The sequence below is a fragment of the Aythya marila genome (genome assembly GCF_965140915.1).
Source record: "Aythya marila genome assembly, chromosome: 3".
Lineage (NCBI taxonomy): Eukaryota > Metazoa > Chordata > Aves > Anseriformes > Anatidae > Aythya > Aythya marila.
The window spans coordinates 70,883,688-70,907,268 of record NC_139044.1 but is presented as its reverse complement, the minus strand read 5'-3'; the positions used below and the strand labels follow the sequence as shown (position 1 = coordinate 70,907,268).

Here is a 23,581-nt window from a genome sequence, read left to right as displayed (position 1 = left end):
TCCAGCACACCATGCCAAAGGGTCTCACACGCCAGGGTTTGGTGCTCCCCAGCTCTGGGGCTGAAGAGTGGCCCCGAAGACAAAATGGCAGTGGGACCGAGGGGTACGAGCTGCGGGTCAGCCCGGCCTCGCCTGGCACTGAGAACAGGACAGACAGAAAAGGCTGACCTGGCAGCCCATGAGAAGGAAAGAGATAGCAGCTGTTAATTACTATTTTGCCATCATAAAGCTTCTGGCACTGACTTGGCTGATTTTCACATTAATTTATATGCTGTTCGTTTTAAACACAGAAGGAGTCAGGGCGAGCGGTAAGGGCAGGGTGAAATATTCCCTTGGCTTCAGTTGAGAGCTTGCAGAGCCAACACCTGGAGAAGCGGCCCAGCCCCAGAAAAAGCTGCCTCGGAGATTACATTAGTGCAAAGTTTTCTGGGTGGACACCAAAAGACGTCTCGGACCTACGAGAAGGATAATTGAGACGGACACTGGGTATTTCTGATGCCAGCCTTCGGCTGCCCCCAGCAGGAGGGGCAGACCCCAGCAGAGGGCACGGAAAGCTGTGAGTGTCCCGGCTGAAGCTGCTCTGCCCTGGCTGCTCCATCCTCCCCCACAGCAGGCGTCCCCCCGAGGTGCAATAGCTGCTCCAAAGCAGAAGGAAGGTTTCTTATCTGCTGCAGCATCGCCTCGGCAGAAGAGCCTGAGAGAGGCACGCAATAAAAACAGGGTGGTAACTGTAAATAGCCGGGATCTGTTTGGCTGCGTGGAGCCCTTTCAGAGCCATGAGGCAAGGCAAGGCTGCTGCCCCAAGGAACCTGGAATCTAATTTGGGCTGATAACAGTGGAGGATCACACAAACACTCTCAGAAAAAAAAATGGGCACAGAGGTAGAAAAGCCAGGAGCGAAGGGGGAAAAGATCACATCAATGGATTAAAACCAAAAACTTCTCTTGTCCCCACAAAATCATTATAGACGGTTTTGAGTCCATTCAGTCACAGCATCTTCACACAGCCTTGGTTTAGGTAAATAAATTGCTTTTAATAAACTTTGTTAGACCTCTCAAGCCATTTGTTAAGCCTAGGTTAATTGCAGAACACAGAGGTGACAGCTTTACTCAGAACCTTCTTCCTCTAGAAAGCTTCATCACTTGCTGCTAAAAAAAATCAGTTTGCACCTTGTACCAAGACTGCCTTAAAAAAATAACTTTCCTCTTTCAGAAGAAAAAGAACACACGCTCCGAACTGTGACTCTTTCAGAGTCGAGTTTCAAAAATCAAAATAGTAAATGCTAGAACTTGCTAGCTAACACCCAAAGGTTTATATTCGTCAACGAGATAAGTGAGGTTTTTGTAGCCAAATCAAAATTTTGCTTGTGTTGCAGGGACTGGGTCCCTTGCCTTCCAACAGAAGTGCTAACCAAGTCCTCAGATATGGCACCAACCATTTCCGAATCATGACGAAGACATCAGGGGCCCAGACCCTCTGAAAAGCACTCACTGAGCTTTCTGCTTCTCTGCTACCAAATTAAAAAAAAAATAAATAAATAAAACTTCAGTACACTCGAAGAACGGAGGCAACACGACCCCAGCAGTTGGGAAGAATGGGACAGAAAAGGTGACAAATTTTTCAGGCTCTATATGAGCCACTTCAAGAACGGAAAACAGACCTCTGTGGGGTTGTGCCTTAAGAAAAGCAAAATTCTGCACAGAAACATACAAAAAATCCTACTGATCACACTAATAAATGTTACACCTGCTGCAGAGCTTGGCTTCACCACATCTTCAGCTTGTTAAAAGACCTCAGACACTCAGGGAAATCCTTGGGTTAGGTTTGCTTTTGTCAAAAACCACACAGAGAGTGTGGTGATAGGACTGGTGATGGGAAAGAGCCTTTCATTTTCTGAGCATCAGATCAAAATCCCACCCAGGTCAGCTGCTGCTTGCTGTCTGATAGCTGTTAAAAGGCCTCTGTGAAACGAGGCAGCTGTTTTAATCCAGTTTCAAGTGGATTGTGCTTAGATCCCAAGGTGGTAAACACTTTAGCAATCAAGCAGACAGGCACATGCCCTTAACATAAAACTCGGTACAACCAGCACTAATCAGCAGCCACACCGGAGAAAAGCCAGGGACTAAGAGGAAGCTGGAAATCCAGTTACCCACTCCATTCCTAGAAATGATTCAGCCAGATTGGACTTAAAGCAAATGGGCAGAAGCACAACAAGTAGCTTGTCTTTGTAGCTATGTTTTATGAATAAGTATTTCTGCTCATGAACCCTTGATCTTCCTTCCCATAAAACGCTGTTGCAAAAGCCAACTCATATTTTCCAAACGCACAGCGAAGTATTTGCTACCCATTCAATTCCTTAACCAAACAGACTCACTTACTCACTGATTTTCTCTCTGACCCCCTTTTCATTTTATTATTTTGTGTGTGTGTGTGTGCTTACGCTTTTTTCTCTTCAGGTCTTTCAGTATTACAGTATTCTTTCTGCCTGTGCTGTAGCTTGTTCTGGGAGGCCAGCAGACGATGACGGGACAAAGCAGTAAACCAATAAAAAGCATACTGGGAGTTCTGTTTGCTGTTTGCAAGCACATTCGAGTATGTTTTTTGTTTGTTTTTGTTTTTCTTTTTCCTGCTAGATTTGCATTCTTGCAGAGCAGCTGACAAGTGAATGGGAAATTGGTAAATACCTTGTCTGCGTTGTAATTAAAAAAAATAAAGTCTTAAACCTCTTAAAATACTGCAAATAGAAGCCACGGGAAGGCACGGCGAAGGGAACTGTTTTAGAAATCATACCCATGCAATAGCTACGTGTTAATTTCAAAAACGCTCCTCGAGCTGTTATGTCCAAACACCGGCTTGAAAATGAAGCACTCGGCGAAGTGCTGGCATTAGAGACAGCCTTCAGCCTGTGCAACGCCGCGCCGGTGGCACGGGGAACACGCCGTGCTGTCACAGAACGTGCTGCTCCGTCCTGTCCCAGTGTGTCAGCAGCGTTGCATCACTGCCAGGGAAACCACACAGCTGCCTCGCCGCCTTTTTTTTTTTTTTTTTTTTTTTTTAATGTCTGTGTGTGTGTGATAGCAAATTTCAGCCCAGTAAATATTTGAGTGTGTGCCCAGCGCTAGGTAGCCGTGGTACGTCTCACTTATCACCCAGGCAGACCGACTTCGCTGCCCTATCCTGATTTTCAGGACGCTGCTTTTTCCCCAAACCGTGGACCCACGTGGAAAAATCACCCTCTCTCCACCTCAAAAGATGTCACGATTAAGCTGAAAGATGGGCAGCCATGTTATTGACTGTCGTTATCCCCTTAGGCCTCCGGGATTACTGCTTTCACTGGCCATTAGCGGCGTGCTGGCAGGATCCGTGCCGCTGCAAGTGGGCTCTGGGGCGATCCTCAGCAAACAGCGAATTCTGCTAAAAGGCAGCCAGCAGACCCCAGCAGCAAAACGCAGGCAACTTCCCTCAGCGTTGACGCAGAGCCTGAAATAGGTGGGATTGATACCCGCTCATCCAAAATTTAGAAAAAAAACACTATAGTTCCTTTCAAAAAGTAACTTCTCTACTTCGGAAGCACAAGGAAAGCCCACTTGGGGTGAGATTGCAGGAACAACAATATTTCTCAAACAACAGAGACACAAACCCCCTGCAGATCCCTCCCGAGCACCTTCTTTGAATTCTGACAACTAAATGTATCAGTGTGAGACCATCAGCACCGGGTGCAGTTGCAAACACTCCGGCTGAAACCTGCAAGCTGCGTACTTGTTCAGCCAGATTCATGTTATTATCTTTTCCCTTTCCTTTCACCGTGGCAAGAGTAACAATTTAATTAGAAGGGGGGGAAAAAAAAAGAAAAAAAGCCTGTATTATTTATAACTATGGCGCAAGACATTATTTTTAGCTGCAGAACTCTTAGGAAGGAAACAGTGCCCAGACCAATTTTCATGTACAACTTCCTGAATTTGTGATTCAGCCCCAAATTTCAGGGACAAGTTTAATTTAGGTTTTGATCCTTCTGACCTCAGCGTGTTTGCAAGCGCCCTGGGTTTGGTGCCTGCGGCTTTGCTGCTTCCCGGTCCCGTAGATCTGCAACCCGCCAGGTCCATCAGCTGCAAAACCCCTGAAAACGCGGTGTTTGGGGAAGGCAGAGCAGGGGAGACGGAGCTGTCAGCCTCGTGCAGGAAATGTTATGGGGTGCCTACTAGCACTGATAGGAGCAGGATGGATCCCGTTACTGGAACTCAGTGTTCCCAAACAAACACCGCAGTCACAGGCTGCCCCGTGCCCTGCAGGGGAGAGAGATAACACCCACAGGCTGCCATTCTACCCTCGGCAGCACTTTTTTTTTTTTCTCTTTTTAAACCTAAACTATATTTGACTTTGCTGTCAAGTATTTCAGCGCAGCTGCTATTCTCAGGTTCTCCCAAAATACACACAGTAGGTACTGTACTATTGCACATATAAACAGCTACCTTCCTACCGCAGCTATTTATGATTAAAATAACTTTTCTCCATTTCTGATTTCATTTCCTCTCTTTGGGCCCCGTTCTACGTTGCACAGGAGGTGCTTTCAAGACTGCACCCTGAACCAACTTTTAGCATGAAATAAAGAAATTAAATTGCAGCCTCGTTAGAAGTTTAGAACATAACATCCAGGTTTCTTTACGGGTGACCAAAAAATAGGACATGGGGCAGGTCTCACTCCACGTGAAAACAAACTCCTTGGGTGAGGATGAATACACACTCTGGCTGCACTGGGAGAGGAAACAAGGAGAGGGCATGGTGGCAGCGTGCGGTTTAACAGCTTCTTCCACTCTTCTGGGACACCTTCACAGTTCAGGGGTTGTCCACGGATGGGATGTGTGATAAGGAGCCAGTGGCTTCCCCCTGTGTCCTTCCTAAACTCACCCGTCCAGCCTGGCAAAGGGTCTTCCTCACACAAACGCAGGTCTGGCTGGAAAAATGACCATCTCCAGCAACACAACATCTTGTTTCCATTCTCCCTCACAGCAGGCAAAAAAGCCGAGTTAACCTCACAGTTAAAAAGCTGAGGGGCCCACTCGGAGGAACAGCCACCTCCACCCAGCAGTCACACCAAGCTTTCAGAAGGGCTCCAAGAAGCAGCTCGCGACTGCGCCCAGCCAGCCTGCGGTCAGGATGTTCAGACAGATGTTCCCAGCAGCTGGTCCTCGGCCAAAACCTCCCTCCAAGGTACCCGTCCCACTCGAAAACATCTTGCTGTCAGCACATGTATCTTTCCATAATCGAATACATTCAAGCCCCGAACTTCTTTTCTTTCCAAGGTTTTTGCACGATCCCTAACGTGCTCATGACATTGCATTTTGGGGGGCTAAGGATGACACCTCCTGACTCTCAGGAATGTTACCGTCCCCTGGACATAGTCTCACAGCCTCATGCCTCATCCACGACCACCCTGCCTGCTCAGCCAGCTATGAACAAATAATTAACCCACGCTGAGGTGAAGGCTCCTTTCTGCCTGCTGGGATGGGGCCTCAAGTTTTCAGTGTATGGCTGCTTTGTACTGAGCCCAGCATTTCCTAGAAACCCTTCCACGGACAGCTGTGCTCACAACCACAGGAAAATGTTATTTACATGGTCCCTTCCTCAGATATGACCTAACCAAGGGGCTAAGCCCACTGGCACGGAGATGGTGCCAATTCACAGCCCGAAGCAGCATGTTCCCCTCCTTCAGCCACAGGGCAGCTGTCTTTATCACAGCACTGAGTCCAACCAAGCAGTTGGGTACCTGTATACATGCACACCCTCTGAATTTGTCTCTTCTTTACACCATTTGGCAGTTCTCTTTACACCATTTGGCAGTTTTCCTGAAGAGACATCGCTTTACAAGAGCTTTTGTCTTCCTCCTCCTTGCTTTTAAATCCCCTTTTGTTTATAATTGAGGACTTTGCAAAAGGATTTTACAGAAATTTGCACTTCTAGGATAAATTAGAAAAAGTATATGCACAACTTCATGGAAGGAACAATGTAACTAAATGCTGAAATGCTGAAGACAGAAGTGAAATTTGTGATCAGATGCTCTGGACATCCCTCTGTGCCAGTAAAGCAGGGGCTGGGGGTTACAAGAACAGCCCCGTGTCACTGCTCGCCTGTGTGCTGGTGCTCCTCCTGGCACGGGGTGGCCAGGATCCTCTTCTGACATCCGCCTATATAAAACAGCTGCTGGATTTGCAGTCAGAGGAAACCCCCCTCCTTTGTCCTGCCCTGCTCTCGAGATCAGACCAACAGGGAAGGCTGCTGGCAGACTTCTTTTGTCCTGATTTCTGGCCTGAGGTCCCCTGGGCATCTCACTGAACAGACACCCTGCACTTGCAGTGCCCTCAGCTTTTCCTGCCCTTTGCAGACAGTACATTAGTGGGGTGGTGTCCGGCTTTTTTTGGTTTGTTGTAAGGTGACGGGAAGTGCTTTGTCCCAAGTGGTGTGTGGGACAACTAGCAATGCATCAGAACCCAAAATTGTAGTCTCACCCCAAAATCACGTGGCTTTCTCTGATTTTTTTTGCACCTAATTTTCACAGTTTTACTGAAAGAAGAACGAGCGGTTCACAGCTCAGACACTCACGCCAAACAAAGCTCTGCTTCATAGCCTAATCTCTAACCCACGGCGTGTTAACTCAAGGTTGTCACCTCTCCTACCTCCTTTCTGCCTTATTGTACACCACACGCTGGAAAACACGGAAAGCAAACAAAAAAATACAAAGGGCGCATGGAAAAACCTCGATGCAGGAGAGACAGGGCAGATTTTCTGATTCGATTCTTCACTTTTCTGTTTTCGTCAGACACTAAGTGGCACGTGCAGCTTCTTATAACCACACAGGCTGAGGATTTTTACCTGGTGTAAGCTTCAATATGCAATGTGCATGGGAAATAAAAGTTATTTAAACCCACAAATGCACCCTAACAGTTTTACAATCCATAAACCAACCCCCAGCCTGTCCCGCTGCACGGACACCCGTCTGCGCTTATAGATGAGTGCATTTGGCTTTTTTTCTCCATGCTCGGAGAGCACACAAAGTACAAGCACGTGGTTTCGTACGCTGAACAGGGCTGCAGAGCGGATTGTCCCGCTCCCAAAGCCTCTCCCTTAGCAGCAGCAGCGGAGGCACGGCAGAAACGCTCCAGCAAGTCAGCGCTCCGGCTCTGCAGAACTGTAAATGATTACAGAAGAACCGCCCTGCAATCAAAGAACAAAATGTGTGCTGGAGATTAATCACTTTCCAAGACTGGAAAGGAAAGATAGGATTGAGAGATAAATCTGGCTGCAGTGTTTATGCAAGCGTATCGTGCTCCTTAGGACTGAATGTCCCAGAACGTACGGAGGAAGTAAACAATGTGCTGGGGGGGGGGTTGGGGGGAGGCGAGTGTGCCGGCCCCAAATACGACAGCCCGGGAAGGACGCCCAACTCCCAGTTATGAAACAGCACCCTCCCAGCACTCCTCATTGCTGCCCGGGAAAATCTAAAACAAAGAGCTGGTAGAGACAGCCTAGGATCTCCCTCAGCTTTTCAAGTTTTCCTTCAGGGCCCGACGAGCGTCCTTCAGGCCCCGAGGAGCATCCCCACAGGCTCCCAGACCCTTTCTCCCTCCCTGAGGCATCACCAGGCCCGGCACACACAGGCACTTCTCATCAGGATTTACTTCTGGAGGCAAAACCACTTTTTTCAGTGCCCCTCCAGCACGTAATCGCGCTGCTTTTGGCCGCTAAAGCGCTGCCGGCTCCCCGTTTTTGTGTAAACATGTTTACATTCGGAGCTCCTGCCCGGCTTAATACCACGCGGGCATTTTGAGGAAAACCCTACGAGGGCTGGATTTCAATGCGATGCTTTGACAGGCAATTACAAAGGAAGTAAATAGCGGGCGGCCTGGATTAGGGGGGAGCCGCATTTCCACAGAGGAAAGCTTCCCAGTGACTCGAGCCGCCACACGAGCACGTGTGAACACAAACAGGGCTGCGGCTCGACCGCCCTGTGCCAACACCGTGCTGTGCAGAAACAGACATTGAGAAGGAAAAAGGGGCTAAAAGGGGTAAATGATCCCCCCTGGGGCTGGCTCTGATCCTTCAGGCCGAAACACGGGGCTGAGAGCCCGTGAAGCGGGGTCACCGTGCACTCGCTGGTGCCCTGTGAAGAAGCACATTGGGGATCTGTGAGGTCAGGAGTTAAATGTGGCCCAGCACATCGCGTAACGACTGCCCCGTGTCGCCTGACTGTGGCCTGGATTTAGCCCCGGGGCTGTACATGAAACCTGCCCGGGTCACCAGGAAGCCACCCGGCCTCCGAAGCTCGCGGAGGGCCTAGGCCACGGCAGCTTGAGTTGCAGAAGTGCCAAGTCCCCGAACCACGACTCATGGCCACATTACAAAAATGCTATGACTTCGTGCAGACAGTTCTGGTGTCACCGCTGGCTGCTTTGGAGAAGGCTGGGGCCACCATGCAGCAATTCCTCCTTTGGGGAAGTCGATTCCAGGCCAAATGTGCAGCACCAGGGGATGCACTGCACCAGGGCTGCACACAGGGAAACCACTTCACAGAAACCAGCTATATAAGGTCCCCCCTCCCTGCAAATATCTGGCTTTGTATTAAAGCCAATTAACAATAATCTACTAATAACAAGACTGCGATGGAGCTGCAAGATTCCCCTACAGCAAAATCCTGCCAGTGCTAGTAATTGATCCAGCAATGTGTCCCAGCTCGATGGCACAGGCGTCTCCAATTCTTGGAAGCATTACATCCAGTCTAATTCCCCCCCAAGGTCACAACCAGCAGAAAATCCCAGTACATCATGACCCGGGGATCTGTGACCGAACAGCTGTTATCAATAGCCTGGGAAACTGAAGCACGGTATCCGAACCCTATCAGCCACTGCTCGTGAACCCCTCAGCCTCCCGAGCCACTGGAGTGCCTGGGAGAGGAGAGGTGGAGAACAAACTGCAGGTTTCTCTTGCAGGAGATTTGCCAGATTTGCCTTTGCACCACTTGTTGCAATACCTGTGTGCATGCACTTTATTGCTGTGGAAAAAAGGCCCGACTGTTACCTGATTAAAGTTCCTTCATGATAAGGCTCAAAATAAGGGGCTCATAAACCACGTGCTCTGCACTTAAGCTCTTTGAAAGATCAATATAGGGTTATTCGTGCCCGTACATGAGTTCACCTAGCTCCAGGTCCATAGCAAGCTGCCTCCTGACTATGGCAAAAGCTAGGTGATGATTACCAGGATCATCAAAGACAAGGCACGAAGCTTGCAGCAGATGCAGAAGATAGAAGAAAACCAAGGAGCTACACTAAGAAAAGGCTCAAATATTTTCTAAACTAAATATACCAAGACAGAGGGATGAAGGATATGCTCTGCCTGTGGACTGTATGCTTTCTTATCTTACATACTATCAGTGAGGAACTTGTAATGTCTAGTCTCTCCTCAGCAATAGGGAAGGAAAAAGGATCAGCCTCTCACCAAGGAAATTACAACGATCACTACACGTACCATTAAATACATCACAAGCTTTTCAGGAGCTGATGCTTAATTTCTCTTTTGACTTTGGTGGAATATCAAAGACAATTAGCCAACAGTGCAGGTCACTGAACTAGCACGCATCAGCAAAACGATCAATCAGGTGGGGACCACTGGGTAAGTGATAAAATGGGTGATGAGCTTATTTTGACCTTGTGGCTGCCTGTTCGAACGCAGGAAGGTCGGAGAGGAGCCAGAGCGCACTTCCAACCCATTTCACAACCCATTCATCCAGGTAGGAAGCCACCTTCATCCTCTCCCAACAAAACCTTGCAATTTGCAGTGGGGAGGGGAAAGGAGGGCAGTCAAACACCTACTTCAACTCACCACAAAGCAGGCAAGGAATAGGATTCCAAGATTTTTGTCCAAAATGATCACTATTTTAAGGACTGTGCAGCAGCACCATGAAATGAATCATCTCAGACAGCGTTAGCTGTCTTGCTCAGGGCACACCACAGTAGACTGAGGTCTCTCTAAGGCTGGGTCATTGCTTACACAAACGAGCAATCCCTACTTACACGGTATCAGCAGTGAATAAGACTACTCAAATGACTAAGGATTTGCACACCGACAGCTCCAGGACTGCTTACCTACGGCTGGATTAGTTAAGAAAATAAACAAAGTTGTAAATTAGAGGTGGTGCTGTGCGCCCCACCTACACCTCATATTGTCCAACACTTCCTATTATAAAATCCTGCTCCCAGTTGCTAATAGCTTTGCAAACCTGAACTGAAAGTATGATTGGAAAGAGGGTAAGCAGCCTGGGCTAGGCAAGAGGCTGGAAATAGGAAATCCCAGGAGAGGGGAGAAATTGGGAACCAAGAGCTGGATAAAGAACTTGGCTAGATAGATGAGAGCTGATATGGAAAGTGAGGAGGTGAGAGATGATGGGAAAAGGAAGGAGAGCTGCACAGAGCAGGAGCTTGGGGCTGGGAGAGGATGCAGGGCTGGCTCTGGCCAGGAGCAGGGGGACGATGCTCTCCTGGGAGCATGGGGATGCTGGGGAGGCGATGACACGGAGCAGCAGACAGGGAAGGGCGTATTTCCTTACTCAGAGCTGAGTGTGAGCGCTGTGCAACCAGCATGGCACGGGGCCCACGCAGAGAGCACCGCGGGTGAACTGAAACCCTGATACCCCTCGAAGCACCCAGCCCAACTAGAGGCTGGGGGTGGACAGAGCGTGTGAGCTTGTTACTAATGATGGTGTCGCAGGGAACGAGAGAAGAAATTCCACGCCAGAGAGGCGACTCCGACACTTTCAACTTCCAAGCACTTGGCTTTTATATAGAAACATTTCTTTTTTGGTGTAGATTTCAGTATAAATGAAGTACGCTCTCACTCAGTACCTTCTGTTTGGCACTTCACTGAGCAGTGAGAACTATCCAGGCAGATTCTCCAGGAGTCATGGAGTATCCACAGGAATACTCCAGATACTCAAGCCATGCGAAATCCTACTTTCCTGCTCCCTGTCTGCTCCTGGCAGATGGGAAAGGCACGTGGCTGCCATGGCTTGCACCCCACTCGTCATATCTGGGGCTAAAGCTGCGGCCCTGAGCTCGTCCGTAGCTACGAGGAGGAATCGGTGGTTTGCTACTCGACAGCGTTTCCTGCAGAAAATAAGGAAGCTATCATCCCTCAGCCCATGCGGAGCTTTAAAAAAGCAACCACCATCCAAAGGAAAATGTCAAACCAGAAACCAGGCACTCAATACTGGATAAATTTAGTAAGAGGTGATGATTCAACTACAATCGAAGGAAATCCATACTTAATTTCTGAAGCTATTGTTACCATAGCGTTCAAGCAAACCGTTTTTCCTTCAGGCTGAGAGTACACCAAATCCACATTATTTCTCAACTTGCTACTATTTTTTTTCCTTTAACTAGAAAGTGTTGTCATACTACATGCTTAGTACGAGCCTGAATTAAAAAAAAAAAAAAAAGACATGTGAGAAGCTTTTGCCAGGGTAAAGTCCTGACACAGCTGTTGGAAAAACCCAAAATGAACATTTTCTCCTGGCCAAATCAGTGTTCTTTTCACTATTTATACTCTTGGATCCAGCAGCTGCAAGTGACGCTACAGGTCACGTTGTCCTAAAAGGACAAAGAATCTGACGACGCGCTCAAGTTTGGGAGGCTTGTTTGTACTCCCGGCCTCTCTCTGTGTACTTCACGGCACTGCTGCGCCAACGCCAGCTCGCTGCAAGTTTAAGAAGTGCACCAAACTCTCGTCCAAACAGATCCTTTGGCTAAGATTTTCCATTTTAAAAAAGAAAAGAAAAGAAAAAATAGACTACTTCTTTTCTGCTTCCATTTTTCAGCACCATAGGATCAACGCTGGCTGTTCAGCTGATAATACCCCTCTTTATTTGAAGTTATTTTTCTCCTTTCACCACCCACATTCATCTGGGACTTATTCAGTATTATGCTGCCTGACACTGGTCCAAAACAGCAAACAATTTCTGTAACTACACAATAAGCAGAGCACATCCTAACAGAGGCACTTCGTCATCCAAGAATCCCCTTATGTAACATCCAGCCCTGTACTGCAAAGAACGTGGAAAAACTTGCGGCGGGGTTAGGTACAGCTGTGCCTTTAACACAACTTCTTCCTGCTATCAGGGCTGCATTTTACAAGCAGAGGAACATTTCTGTACTTTGGCCTACTGTCATCAGAAAGAGGTGGAGATTTATGCCCTTTCTGCTTCTAAATTAGACTCCTTCAGTGCCCCGTTTTATATTCTTCCTGACAGGTCCCTATTTTGTATTAAAAAAAAAACCTGCTGTCACTGTGTTGCATAGCAAAAGACCTTTCCAGATGAAAGAGAAAAAGCTCTTCTTGCCACCAAGTCAAGTGGCAAGAGGAACTCCGTGGTTAAAACTGCGAGGCTGAAATCCTTTACCCAGCACTGTACCCATTTCCAGCAGGATTTGATAAAATTATAATTCACCGTCCAGAAACAGACTACAACACTAAACGTATTACACTGAGAAAGTCAAAATAGGTCATTCAATCAGCGTTATTCCCCCTTCGTTTCCAACAGAGCACACAGCAGTTAAGTAGTCTCTCTTGCAATTAGCATCATCGTTGTCTCCTCGGTGCCTAAAATCCACTGGGGAGACGGAGCTGCCCGTACTGTCCAGCAGCCCAGGCCCTGCTGCCCACCACCACTCCTCAGTAAGCACACAGAGGTGAAATCCTGCCCTCACTGATTCCAATCATCACCTTTTTCCTCGGGTTTCCAGTTCCCCAACGACACAAATCCTGCTGGAAATGGGTACAGTGCTGGGTAAAGGATTTCAGCCTCGCAGTTTTAACCACGGCCTCATCCCACTGCTCCCCCTGCACCCTCCGGCCAGGAGGGCTGCTACCCCACAGAGCCCTGAAGAAGGTGGGCTCGGAAGATCCTCCCCGGGGAACGGCGGGGCACGAGCGAGCTTTCCTGGCTGTGAGAAGCCTGACATATGCTTCCGATGCGTTTTAATTGAGTAAAACGTTGGAAAGATTTTATTTATGTTTCTAATTAGGTAAACAGTATGCTTCCTCCACCTGCTCCAAGCTACCCCACTAGGCCCCGTAGACATCAGATGCCTACAGACATACCTCGGGTTGATTTACTTCCCACTGCTCGCTCGCAGTGCCCTTCCTCCTCCTACCCACCACTTTCCCTCAGTTTTCCTACTTCAAATGGCCTTGCTGTTGATTTTCAAACACCTTTGTAACTTTACGGCTCCCTTTCCCAGGGTTTTCTGGAAAACCCCTCTTCGTAAGAGATTTCTCTCTCACTTCAATTATGCAAACCTCCTCGCACGTTTTAATCTGAAGTGCTTTCACCACGCAGGAACCAAGTTGTAAGAGCAGTGGGGCAAGAAATAAATCAGCTTGGGGAAGTTGAGAATCACACTGCCACCGTAACGATGCAAATAATCACGGAAGGTCTGCAGGCTGGAAACCTCTGGCCCGAGCCATTCAGAGCTCTGACACGATTTCCATTTTCAGTTCCAAGATTTTAGACGTGGCCTACTTATCTGGGCCACGTACGTGGCTCAGGCTGTACCGAAGTAGAAGCTGCTCGCACAAGGTTCACAAAATGTTCAAGGGTTTTTTTTACAGCTTCTCGGTGGCAGCATCGCTCTTGGCGTCAAGGCTATTCTCCTCCAAAGGCAGAGCAGGCACAGCCGCCTCCCGCTGCAGGTCTTGATGAATACTTCAAGAACTACCAGTCGCTCTGAAACCCGACATGGCAGACAAATGGTTTTGAGTTCCCTCACACTTTTAAACCCAGCAGATAGCGTTGCACAAAGCAGGGACAGCAGCCTCACCGGTCTCAGCTTACAGCGCATCTCAGGACACGGCCTGAACCGGCGTCACCTTCTCCCTAGAATTCCTGGAAAAAATCTTCTCTTGAAATTAGGTAAGGGCCAGAGCAGCTTTGCAGAGCAAACAACAGGTTATAGGCTTTCAAGAAACCGCATCACTGCTCTCAGAGCAAAACCAACCAGCAAAAAAAGGAGGCTGTGGAAGTCTTACACTGAAACCCTCTTTGTTTAGCGCTGTTCGCTCTTATCAGGAACCCATTTTATGTCCTAAGCATATCTAGAACTTTATATATGAAACCAATAAATCCTCCATGAAGCACTAGCAAATATATTTACCCAAGATTAGGAGTTCACAGTCTGACTTCACAAACACCCCGGTCAGAAAGTTTTAATCTGGATTACGTCTTGCGTTTTAAAGTGTGTTTACACAGCGAATTTCATGTGGGAAGGTGGGGCGACCTTTTGTCACCACCCATCTACAGAGCGCTGAAATGTCTGCTTGAAGAGCTTGCATGGAGAGGAAAAAAAAAATACAGGAGGTTTTAAGAGATGCATAACTGGAGGATATATCTAGATAATGTGGTCCACACTCTAGATAAAAAAAAAATTGCAACGCTGAAGTCATGTCCTAAAATAATTTATTTGAAATAAATACATTTTAAGAGGAATTAAAAAAAAATCTTATAATTTTAAGAGTCAGGCCCTGCTCTCAGATACCTGTGGACTGTGATAAACTGGGCTGGACCCCTGCAGAAGGATTTGTGCCCCCACTGAAAGCTGCGCGGCCGTGTGCCCGCGTGTTTGGGTGCCCCTCTATCTGCTTTCCCACAGCAGGCTGCGCCCGCTCCTCACCAGCCTCCCTGCTTATCTGCTGGCCTCCCAGCCCTCTGGGGCCACGATAAACAGATGTCACCTCCCTGCCAAAACGCTGGCATCCAGCCCGGTTCGGCTCCTTCCTCCTCATGAGACTGGGGAGCCAGCAAACCTCCCCAAAACTTTTCCTTAGGACCGTGTCACGCACGTCCCCAGGGTGCTCTTCAGGAGGAGACGGAGGTCCAGGAAAGCCCTGGGGTGGGCAGACCCCAGCGAGTGCCGGCCCTGCCAGCGGGGGAGAAATTAATAGCAAAATACAAGCAGAAGAAAAAAAAAAAAATAGCAGAACACCTTGCTGAATAAACGAGTTCAAGTGAGAACACCGCATTTCATAATTCAGCTCGCGAGTACATAGCATGTTTTGATCAAGCAAGCAATTAATTCTGTTCGTTACTGCAAGTGTGTTAGCAGACCCAATCTTCGCAAGGCATTTATCAGTACAAATCCCCAGAAAGGCGTTTTTCCATCAGTGAAACCTTGCAGAGGCATTTAGTATCGGTAGGGATCTTTCAATAGCCTTAATAACACCTCTGGAGTCTCCCGAGACAGGAACGAGGACTTGGGTGTTGGAGAAGCGAGGAATGGGATTTTTAACGAAATACCGGCACTTTGGAGACTGGGCGAGTGATCTCTGCTTATGGCTGTCCTCATCTCACAGGTTTTAGACCCGTGACAACTTTTGCCCAGCGTATGGTATCCCGTCACGCACAACTGGAGCACAAGAAAGCCGGCACAGCCTCGCAAAGAAGCACGGTATGCCCCATCCTGGCTTGGTCTGAAGCAAGTTAGAACAAAACATCTCCCTCCGAAGGAAAATCCCCTTCTGTAGACAAGCCACTTTTTAATAATAAGTGCTAAATGGACTATTCAAGCAGGTAATTAATGTTAATTAACATATGTCAGGCCATAAATTGGCTAAATACACCTCATTTTCCAAGCTTAGTGTGTGGCAACACTCAGGAAATTGTAATAAAGAGGAACAGTCCAAGTTTGTAGAAGTAGAAACAAAGAGCCAACAAAAGGTTAAACCTAATCTTCACTTAACTCCTGACGTGCTGAGCCTGCAGTACTGAAAACTGAACGGCGGCGCGCATGACTTCAACATTTTGGTTTTTTGTGCTACCGAACCGCTGCACGGATTGTCAGCCCCCAGAAAAGCCACATCAAAAAACCCGCAGCTCCCTCGGCGCCGCGTTATCGGCGGGCCCGGTGCTTGCTGCGGGCCCTGAGCCCCAGGACACGCCGAGGCTGTGGCCCCTTTCCCACGTGGATTTGGGAACGGGAGCTTTTGGCCGCAGCAGGAACGTCAGTCAGATGCTCGGAGCTCACCCTCCACCGGAGAGATCCTGCCTCGAGATGAGGAGGGCCGTACACCTTTAAAAGGTAATCTCTAGCTGCCATATTACAACCCTGCCCTTGGGCACTTTTTCCGTGACAGAGATAGCAGGAGAGCTGTTCCAGAAGCGGGAGAGAAACAAGAACATGTGAAGGTTTTAGTCTGAGTAGCAACTTGCACTCGGGAGCATTTTTGGTTTCTCCCCTGGCAAGCTGCTGCTGCACCACGAACCGCTGTAATCGCCCTGCAAGCAAGAAGCGATCTTCACAGCGGAGTTTCCAGACTTCACACCAACAAGTTGGCTGCCAAAACCTTGCAGGGCACATTTAGGAGGCTGCCACCTTGAGAAATGATCTGGCTGCTCACCCTGAGATGTGCCTCATCCCCAAGACAGTCGCTTCACCCCCTCTGGACGAAGGGCACCCGCCGTGATTTTGGGGGCGATTTCATGCTGATTGCACGCTCTCCCTGTTCACTCCTCCAAGCTCCTGGCTTGCAGAAGCACCAAAATGACCCGAATGCAAAATGGCCCCGTGCAAGAGACACCGCTGCCTGTACGTGGGCAAAGCCAAGTGGAGGCAGGACATCCCACAGCAGGAGTGCTGCCCACCTCTCTTCCCCAGTGTGATCATCTCCTTCTCACTGCATGGCACTGTAATCTGTGCCTGGTGCCCAGAAACCTACTGCACAAACATGGGGAAGACTGGATCTTTCCTGAAAAACACTTGTTTGCCCATACCAGAGCCTGTGACTCTTTACAGCCGATGACGTTCACCGAGGCGATGTGTTTATATCTGTATTTAGCAAGCCCTTAAGCAGACGTGCTCCTTGCTGTCGCACCGGGGAGGAAACAATGTCAGTGACTCTCCAGAGCTACTCAAGACCTGTCTCTCCTCTAATAGCCGTTACCTGCCCGCATGGGCAAGGGAAAAGTGAGATCAGGTACAAAATAATGATGTGTGCTAGTAGCTACATGTGGCTTCTAATGCAAAGTTTAAAAAGTCATTTATTACTTTTGTCACTAAACTATATTCCTGTTTGATGCAAGAAGCTGTCACCTAGCAGTTTTGAATTTGGGGCTGGAATTGTGTATCTCTCTGTTCTGCTCAGCACAAACTTTACTTACAAATGTTACAGAGCATTTCGTGAAGTTATAGCCTAGTAAGGCTTTGGTCAGGTAAGATGCTTAAGCTGTAAGTTTAAGCACACAAGTAATCCCAGTAAAGTCCCAAGGAACTATTCACGTGCTTAAACCCGTGCTTGCCCCACTAGATCAAAACTTAAAATGAACAGACTATAGTTTGTAACCTAAGCCCTTCTGCATGGGCAAGCAAGGCAGCTCAAAATTAGGAAAAAAAAAGAATATAATAGAAGGTTGGAAAAAAAAAATACTAATGCTAGCAGTTAACTGGGAAACAAAGTCTTAAAAAGAAAGCGACGGAGAAAAATGAAGCTGATGCAAATTCTAGTTTTACACTGCTGCTCCTGATAAAGAAGCTATTTGCTGTTCTGAGGAAGAAGAAATAAGAAGAACAGAGAGTGGTGTTGCTTCCTTCCCACATCCTTTGCAAAAAGATGATAAAAAACGTCCCACACATCTTGCATATTAGCATCTGGCTAACAGATTTAGGCATCTGTCTACATGGCTGGCAAATTTCTCGAGTCTTTTCAAGTCTCAGTAATCAGAGAAAAGACTCGCACGTTTGCCACGCTGAAGGAATTGCAAGACTTCAGGACATGCCGGTCAATAAAGCAAGGTAATGAACGTCTGTGTACAAAGTTTCCAAAAATCTACGCTCCAAAGTAAATATCCCAGCGGTTAGTATTTATCTTTCTCGAGGAAGACAAATGCCACAGGTGTAAAGCAAACAAGCTTCTGGTATAAAAGCAAAACTAAGCAAATCAGCTGTATTTAAATTTGGGAGTTACTGATATCTGCGTATGAGGGACCAGATTCGCAGTCTTGCGATACTGCTCAACCAAGAGGAAAACAGTCCCCCTAGTGTGCTCTTCATGCAGAAAAGGCTGCGTTTCACAAGACAGTGCTGCAAGAAATCACAAAATAGGGTTATAGGAAAAGGTAGGGAAGTACTTCAACATGCTCTGGTGACACCAGGAACCTCTACTATATACGTGGATAGAAGGCTGTTTGGTTTTCTATGTTAAGACTACCGAGTATAGCAAATTGCTGCATCCTCAGTATTTGGGGAAAAAAAATGGGGGAAAAAAAGTCACCACACTAGTTCTGCGACTGCAGGACGTGGGTCAGGAAACAGACACTCGTATTTGGGAACACGGGGAGCTCTACCCATCGAGGAACCCCGTGGAAGTAACTGCAACACCCGGCCTTGCAGTGGAGCCAGTTCCCTCGCAAACCTTTCCCCCCAGCTCCGGTGATAGCGGATTTAAACGCTGCCTTGCCACAACTATTCCAGACAGTCAGCAGATATCGAAGCACGCATCTAAATCCTTCCCCGTGATTCGAAAGCACGCAGGATCGCAGCGAGACGGGCTGAGGGTGGCATGCAACAGCGCGCGAAGCACGCCGGCTCCAGGGGGACGCCCTGCAGGCTGCTGCCCCTCTGAGCTGCCGGGCAGCGCTGGCGTAGCTGACATCCCACCGGGGGACAAAGCAAGGAGGCTGCTGGCGTGTGCACGGGGCAAACCTTATCTGAAGGAGCGGAAACGTAATATATGCCTTCCTAACCACATCTGAAATATTCACTTCTGCTTTAATGCCCTAGGCGAAAAAGAAAAAAAAAGAAAGAAAGAAAGAAAGAAAAAAAAAAGTGTAGCCGAACGATTGTTGTAACTTTAATTTATAGCTCTTAGAATAATTGTTTTGAGGAGTGTAATCCTGGCTATGCTTATGGATTATGGTCTTCAGCACATCTCACTGGAAACAGCATTAATATTTCACATATAATAATACATAACCAAACAAGTTACCTTTGCTTAAAATGACAATTTTCCCTCTCAGGGCTAGAGGAGAACGTTGCTAAATGTACTTACAGCCTTCAAGGATGAACTTAGTTGTGTAAAAATATTCTAAATTAAGATAAAAGCCTCCTGATGCAGAAGTATTTTCTGTTCATTTAAAACCTCAGGGTAACTAGCACTCTGAAAAAAAGTCTGATGTGAAAAGCTGACATTAGTTCCTGAAGAGTTGTATTCATTACCTGTGAGGGAAACAGAGATGATAATAACATATAATGTGTTTTAGCATCGGGAGACTAAGATGGAGTCTCTATTTAAGAGTGTTGCTTCTGCAGAAACTCATTTACTTTCCAGGCGACTGAAGTATTTCTCTCCTGAACGTACAGGCACGGCGTGAAAGAAACTCTCGCCCTGCTAGGAGCTGCATTTTGCAGTTCTGGAAGCCTAGCAAATGATTAGCTCCTGACCTCTCCTTTGCCCCTTTCAGGACGCCCCTACCACCCACACACAAACGCACACTCCCTGAACGCGACCCAACGCCTTACCCTAACTTTCAAAGGCAGCTCACAGTCATTTAAAGAGGGAGATTTTTCTGCCACCGATGTGCCTGTGTATTCTGCAAAAGGTCATCCTGAAGGCTTGCGAGGAACTTCTGAACTAAATTATATCGGAGAAATCTCAAGGGATCCAAGTTTTTAACGTTTTAATTAGCTCCAAGTACCAGTTAATGCTGCTCAGAAAAGGAATCAATATCAAATTAACAGTATAAATTGTCAGAAAAAAAAAAATGTGACTGTATTAAGCATACTAATCAATGTAAAGCACTTGGCGTTACGGCCCGGATCCTGCTTCTGCTGAAGCGAATGGGAGTTTTGCCACCCAATTCAGCCAAAATGCTACCAGCTTGATAACCTGGTGAGTTGTCTTTCAAGGCAGGTATTTACTGAAAATTCAAAGGATCAGATAAAAAAAGCGGGATTTGTCACAGCAGCTGACAGCTAAAGCCCCTGCCTCTCTCTGCACATGATGCCAAACCACTCAGGGAGGCCGGGGCTGCCGTGGTGAGGTTTAACCCTTTGTCACGATCCGTGTCACATTCGTGAAGTCACTTCAAAGCCCTGCACCTCGCACGGCAGCGAAAGCTGCACAACCGATCCCTGTCTCAAACCAGCTGCGCCACCGATATAAACTTTGTGCTTGTATCTCCCCAAGCCTGAGACAAGCACATCAGCAGAATGCTTCCTCTACAGGGCTCTGTCTGGAAGGTAAAAACCGTACAGCTGCAAAATTCAGCTCCTGACAGCAGGTCCTACTCGGGAACCGAAATGTGAGACAGAGCTGCTGGCACGAGCACAGCCGGAGACGTTTCATCCCTGCGATAGCTCTGACTGATTCGCCGCACAGAAGTTATCCCCTGCTCCAAAGACTGAGAGATCCGCAGGGTAAAAGCCGATTTCCCCGTAAAACCAACAAACTCCCCCACCAATTTACCTTTTGCTCACTCCCTGTCGGATGCCCCGAACATCATCCCTCGGCTCCATCCCGCCGGGATCTCCCTCCCCAGCCTGGAGCCGCGTCCAGCAGCACCCTCCCAGCTGCATGTACCTGACATTTCGGCACCGGGGACGCCGAGGGACGGCCCTAGGGAGCGGGGAAGGATGGAGCAGGTCCGGGACGAGCTCGCAGCCTGCCTCGCACGCCGCACCAGCCGCTGCTAGGCCTCGGGCTGCGCACAGGAGAGCAAAGCCCCAGCTGCACGCCGCGTGCGCTGGGTAAACAACCCACAGACCGGGCTCCATCGGCTTCTTTTCGTCTCATTTATTAGAACAGCAGCGATCCGGGCTGCTGGCTGGCACCACCACAGGAGGAAGAGCCCCGAGAGCAGCACCGTCAGTGCAGGGGACGCCAAGCCAACGTGCAGGGTGGCCACACGGCCACCAGCTCCACGGCTCGGCCAGCGTCCCGGAGAGACGCCAAGCCCTGGGTTTCCCTCTGCTGCCTGTGGGGCACGTGTGGCAGATCGCTGGGTTTGCTGTGCTGCTGTGGTTTTGTTTTTTTTGTGTTTTCTTTTTTTTTTTTCCTTGAAGGAAACAGGAGCTGCTCTGGCGCTGAGCTTTGAGACTAGGGCTGGCGCTGCGTGAAAGCAACTCCGCTCGCTGCAATCGCGAGCCATACGGTGCGTGCAACTTCAAAACAACAAGCCTTTGAGAATTATGTTTATGGCTTTAAATAAAGCCCTTTTTAGACTTTTGGGGGCACTTTTTATGCTCTTCCTGCTCACCCCCACCTACAGCAGACCAGCCTGCTCCAGCATCTCCCCTCACTCCACCACCTGCACAGGGCACCAGCGACGCACCCCACACACCCCCCCACCCCATTTTATCCCCCTTAAACCTATTTTTAAGCAAAACCTCGCGCCGGCAGCCGCATCCCACTCGCGGCAGGCGACGGGGCGACCCCCAATTTTTCCCCCTCACCTTCCAGCCGGCCGAGCTGTTGCTGTCGCCCTTGTCCTTGAAGTAGGGCACGCAGCGGACCATCCAGTCGTAGATCTGCGACAGGGTGAGCCGCTTCTCGGGCGAGCTCTCGATGGCGCGGGTGATCAGGTCGGCGTACGACAGGTTGCCCCAGGCGTTGCGCCGCGACGAGCACTTCCTCGGCGCTGCCGCCGCCGCCGCCGGGCTCCCTCCGAGCCCCCCTCCTCCTCCTCCTCCTCCTCCTCCTGCAGCACCCCCCGGCGACGAGCTCGGCCCCTCCGAGCCCCCCCCGGGCAGCGGGGCCAGCAGCCGAGCCGCCTCCTCCGGCACCACAGCGGCCGCCGCCGCCTCCTCCTCGCCGCCGCCGCCGACGGCCATGGCCGAGGCGCCCCCCTCGTCGTCGTCGTCGTCCTCCTCGGGGATCATGGAGGCGGCGTCGGCGGGCGGCTCGCCCGGGGGCTTGGCGGGGCTGGGCTGCAGCTCGGGCCTCTGCAGGGGCCAGGTGCAGGAGCGGGGGCGGCTCTGCGGCTCGAACTCGGGGTCCAGCTCCACGGCCAGCGGCGACAGCGGGGCGGGGGGCGACGCCTCTGCCATCTTGGCCCCGGGGCGCCTCACTCCATGCGGACAGGACAGGACAGGACGGGACGGGACCCCCCCTACACACACACACCCCTTTGGTCCCGGAGCCTCCGGTCCTTCGGGGTGCAGCCGAGACTTTGTGGTTTTTCTTTTTTTTTTCTTTTTTTTTTTTTTTCCCCTCCTTTTCTTCAGAGCGCCCTAAAGGGAGCCCGAGTCTTTGCAGCCGGCCAGGTGCATGCTAGCGTGAGCCCGTCACTTCGCGGTGCCCCCTCCGCCCCAAAAATCTGGTGAAGGCCACCCCGGGGGTTTCAAGAAAAAAAAAAAATAATAATAATAATAATTAAAAAAAAAAATCGCCGATAAAATCCTTCTTCTCGCAGGGAGAGGCAGAGGAGCAAATCAAATCGCCGGTCTTCCAACAGGTCCGGAAGCTTTCAGCCCTCCCCAGGGCCGCCGCCGCCGAGCAGGGGTTTTGTTCCAGCAGCAACACCACGCTCATAACCTCCTTGCTCCTGCTGCTGCCATCTTGACAGCTTTCCCCCCTTTTCGCTCAAGTCATTCCCCGAGCCCGGGCACAGCGGGGGAGAGCAGCACCGGGAGGGGATGCTGGGGGGGGGGGGGGGTGTCCGCGGCCACCTCCTCGCCGCCAGCAGCAGCGGCAGCAGCAGCGATCCCAATTGCCGGGGAGGCAAAAGCAGCGCTGCCGCACGGCTCCTGCTGCTCCTGCTCCTCCTGCTCCTGCGCCTTGGGCTCCTCGGAGCCTTCCCTTTAAAGGCGAAGGAGGCGAAAGCGGCGGAGCCTCCGCGAGCGGCTGGCGAGAGCCGAGCGATGCCAGCAGCCGGGCTGCCGCAGCCCTCCCGAAAAGCAGCAGCAGCAGCGGGCTGTCACTCGGCTGGTCGCCGGCTCCTTGCACATCCCTCCTCCTCCTCCTCCTCCTCCTAACAACCACGGGCAGCAACACAAAGTTATAGGCGCACGCAGGGAGCCGCAACCTAACCTCACGGCGCCGCCTGGCCCGCCCACGGGCGGTGTCGCGCAGGGGCCGCCCCGGCGGGGAGGGACCGGGGTGGGTCCCTCCGCTGTGCCCCGGCTCCTCCTCTGGTCCCCGAGGGGAGCTGGGGGCGGTTTTGGGGCTTTTGGGGGGCCGGCCCGAGTGGCTGGGTGCTGGGGGAGGTGCAGAGTGCGGCGTGGTGCTGCGAGGGACCCCATGTTCCTCGCTTCATGTGGATTTTAAGCGACTCTTGGGGTTTTCTCCTCACGTCCAACCCATCTTCAGCACCTGGCTCTGCCTTAAAACCAGCGCTGGCAGCCGCAGCCACGCTGCTTCCCCTCCAGGTCACCCTCACGGGATGTAAATTTGTGTACAAATCACATTTGGCGAGCTTTATTTTGGGGAGCCCGATTCATCCTGCCACTTCTCAGGACTTCCACGCACCCACGTGCGCGCAGTCCCGCTGCCCCGAGCACGAGGCTGTTGCAGAGAGCCCGCCGGAGCAGCTCGCCTGACGACGCCGCTAATT

General features: G+C 50.0%; 1 protein-coding gene across 2 annotated transcripts in view; it reads right to left on the bottom strand.

The window, feature by feature from the left end:
• Nucleotides 1–22,995, bottom strand: part of FOXO3 (forkhead box O3) — a 79,167-nt gene extending 56,172 nt beyond the window's left edge. For both annotated transcript variants that reach the window (XM_082757230.1, XM_082757229.1), the window contains exon 1: nt 21,483–22,995. In XM_082757230.1, coding sequence (XP_082613356.1) covers nt 21,483–22,076 — 594 coding nt within the window. In that variant the 5' untranslated portion in view covers nt 22,077–22,995. The remainder of the gene's footprint in view (nt 1–21,482) is intronic.
• Nucleotides 22,996–23,581: the final 586 nt, after the last annotated feature.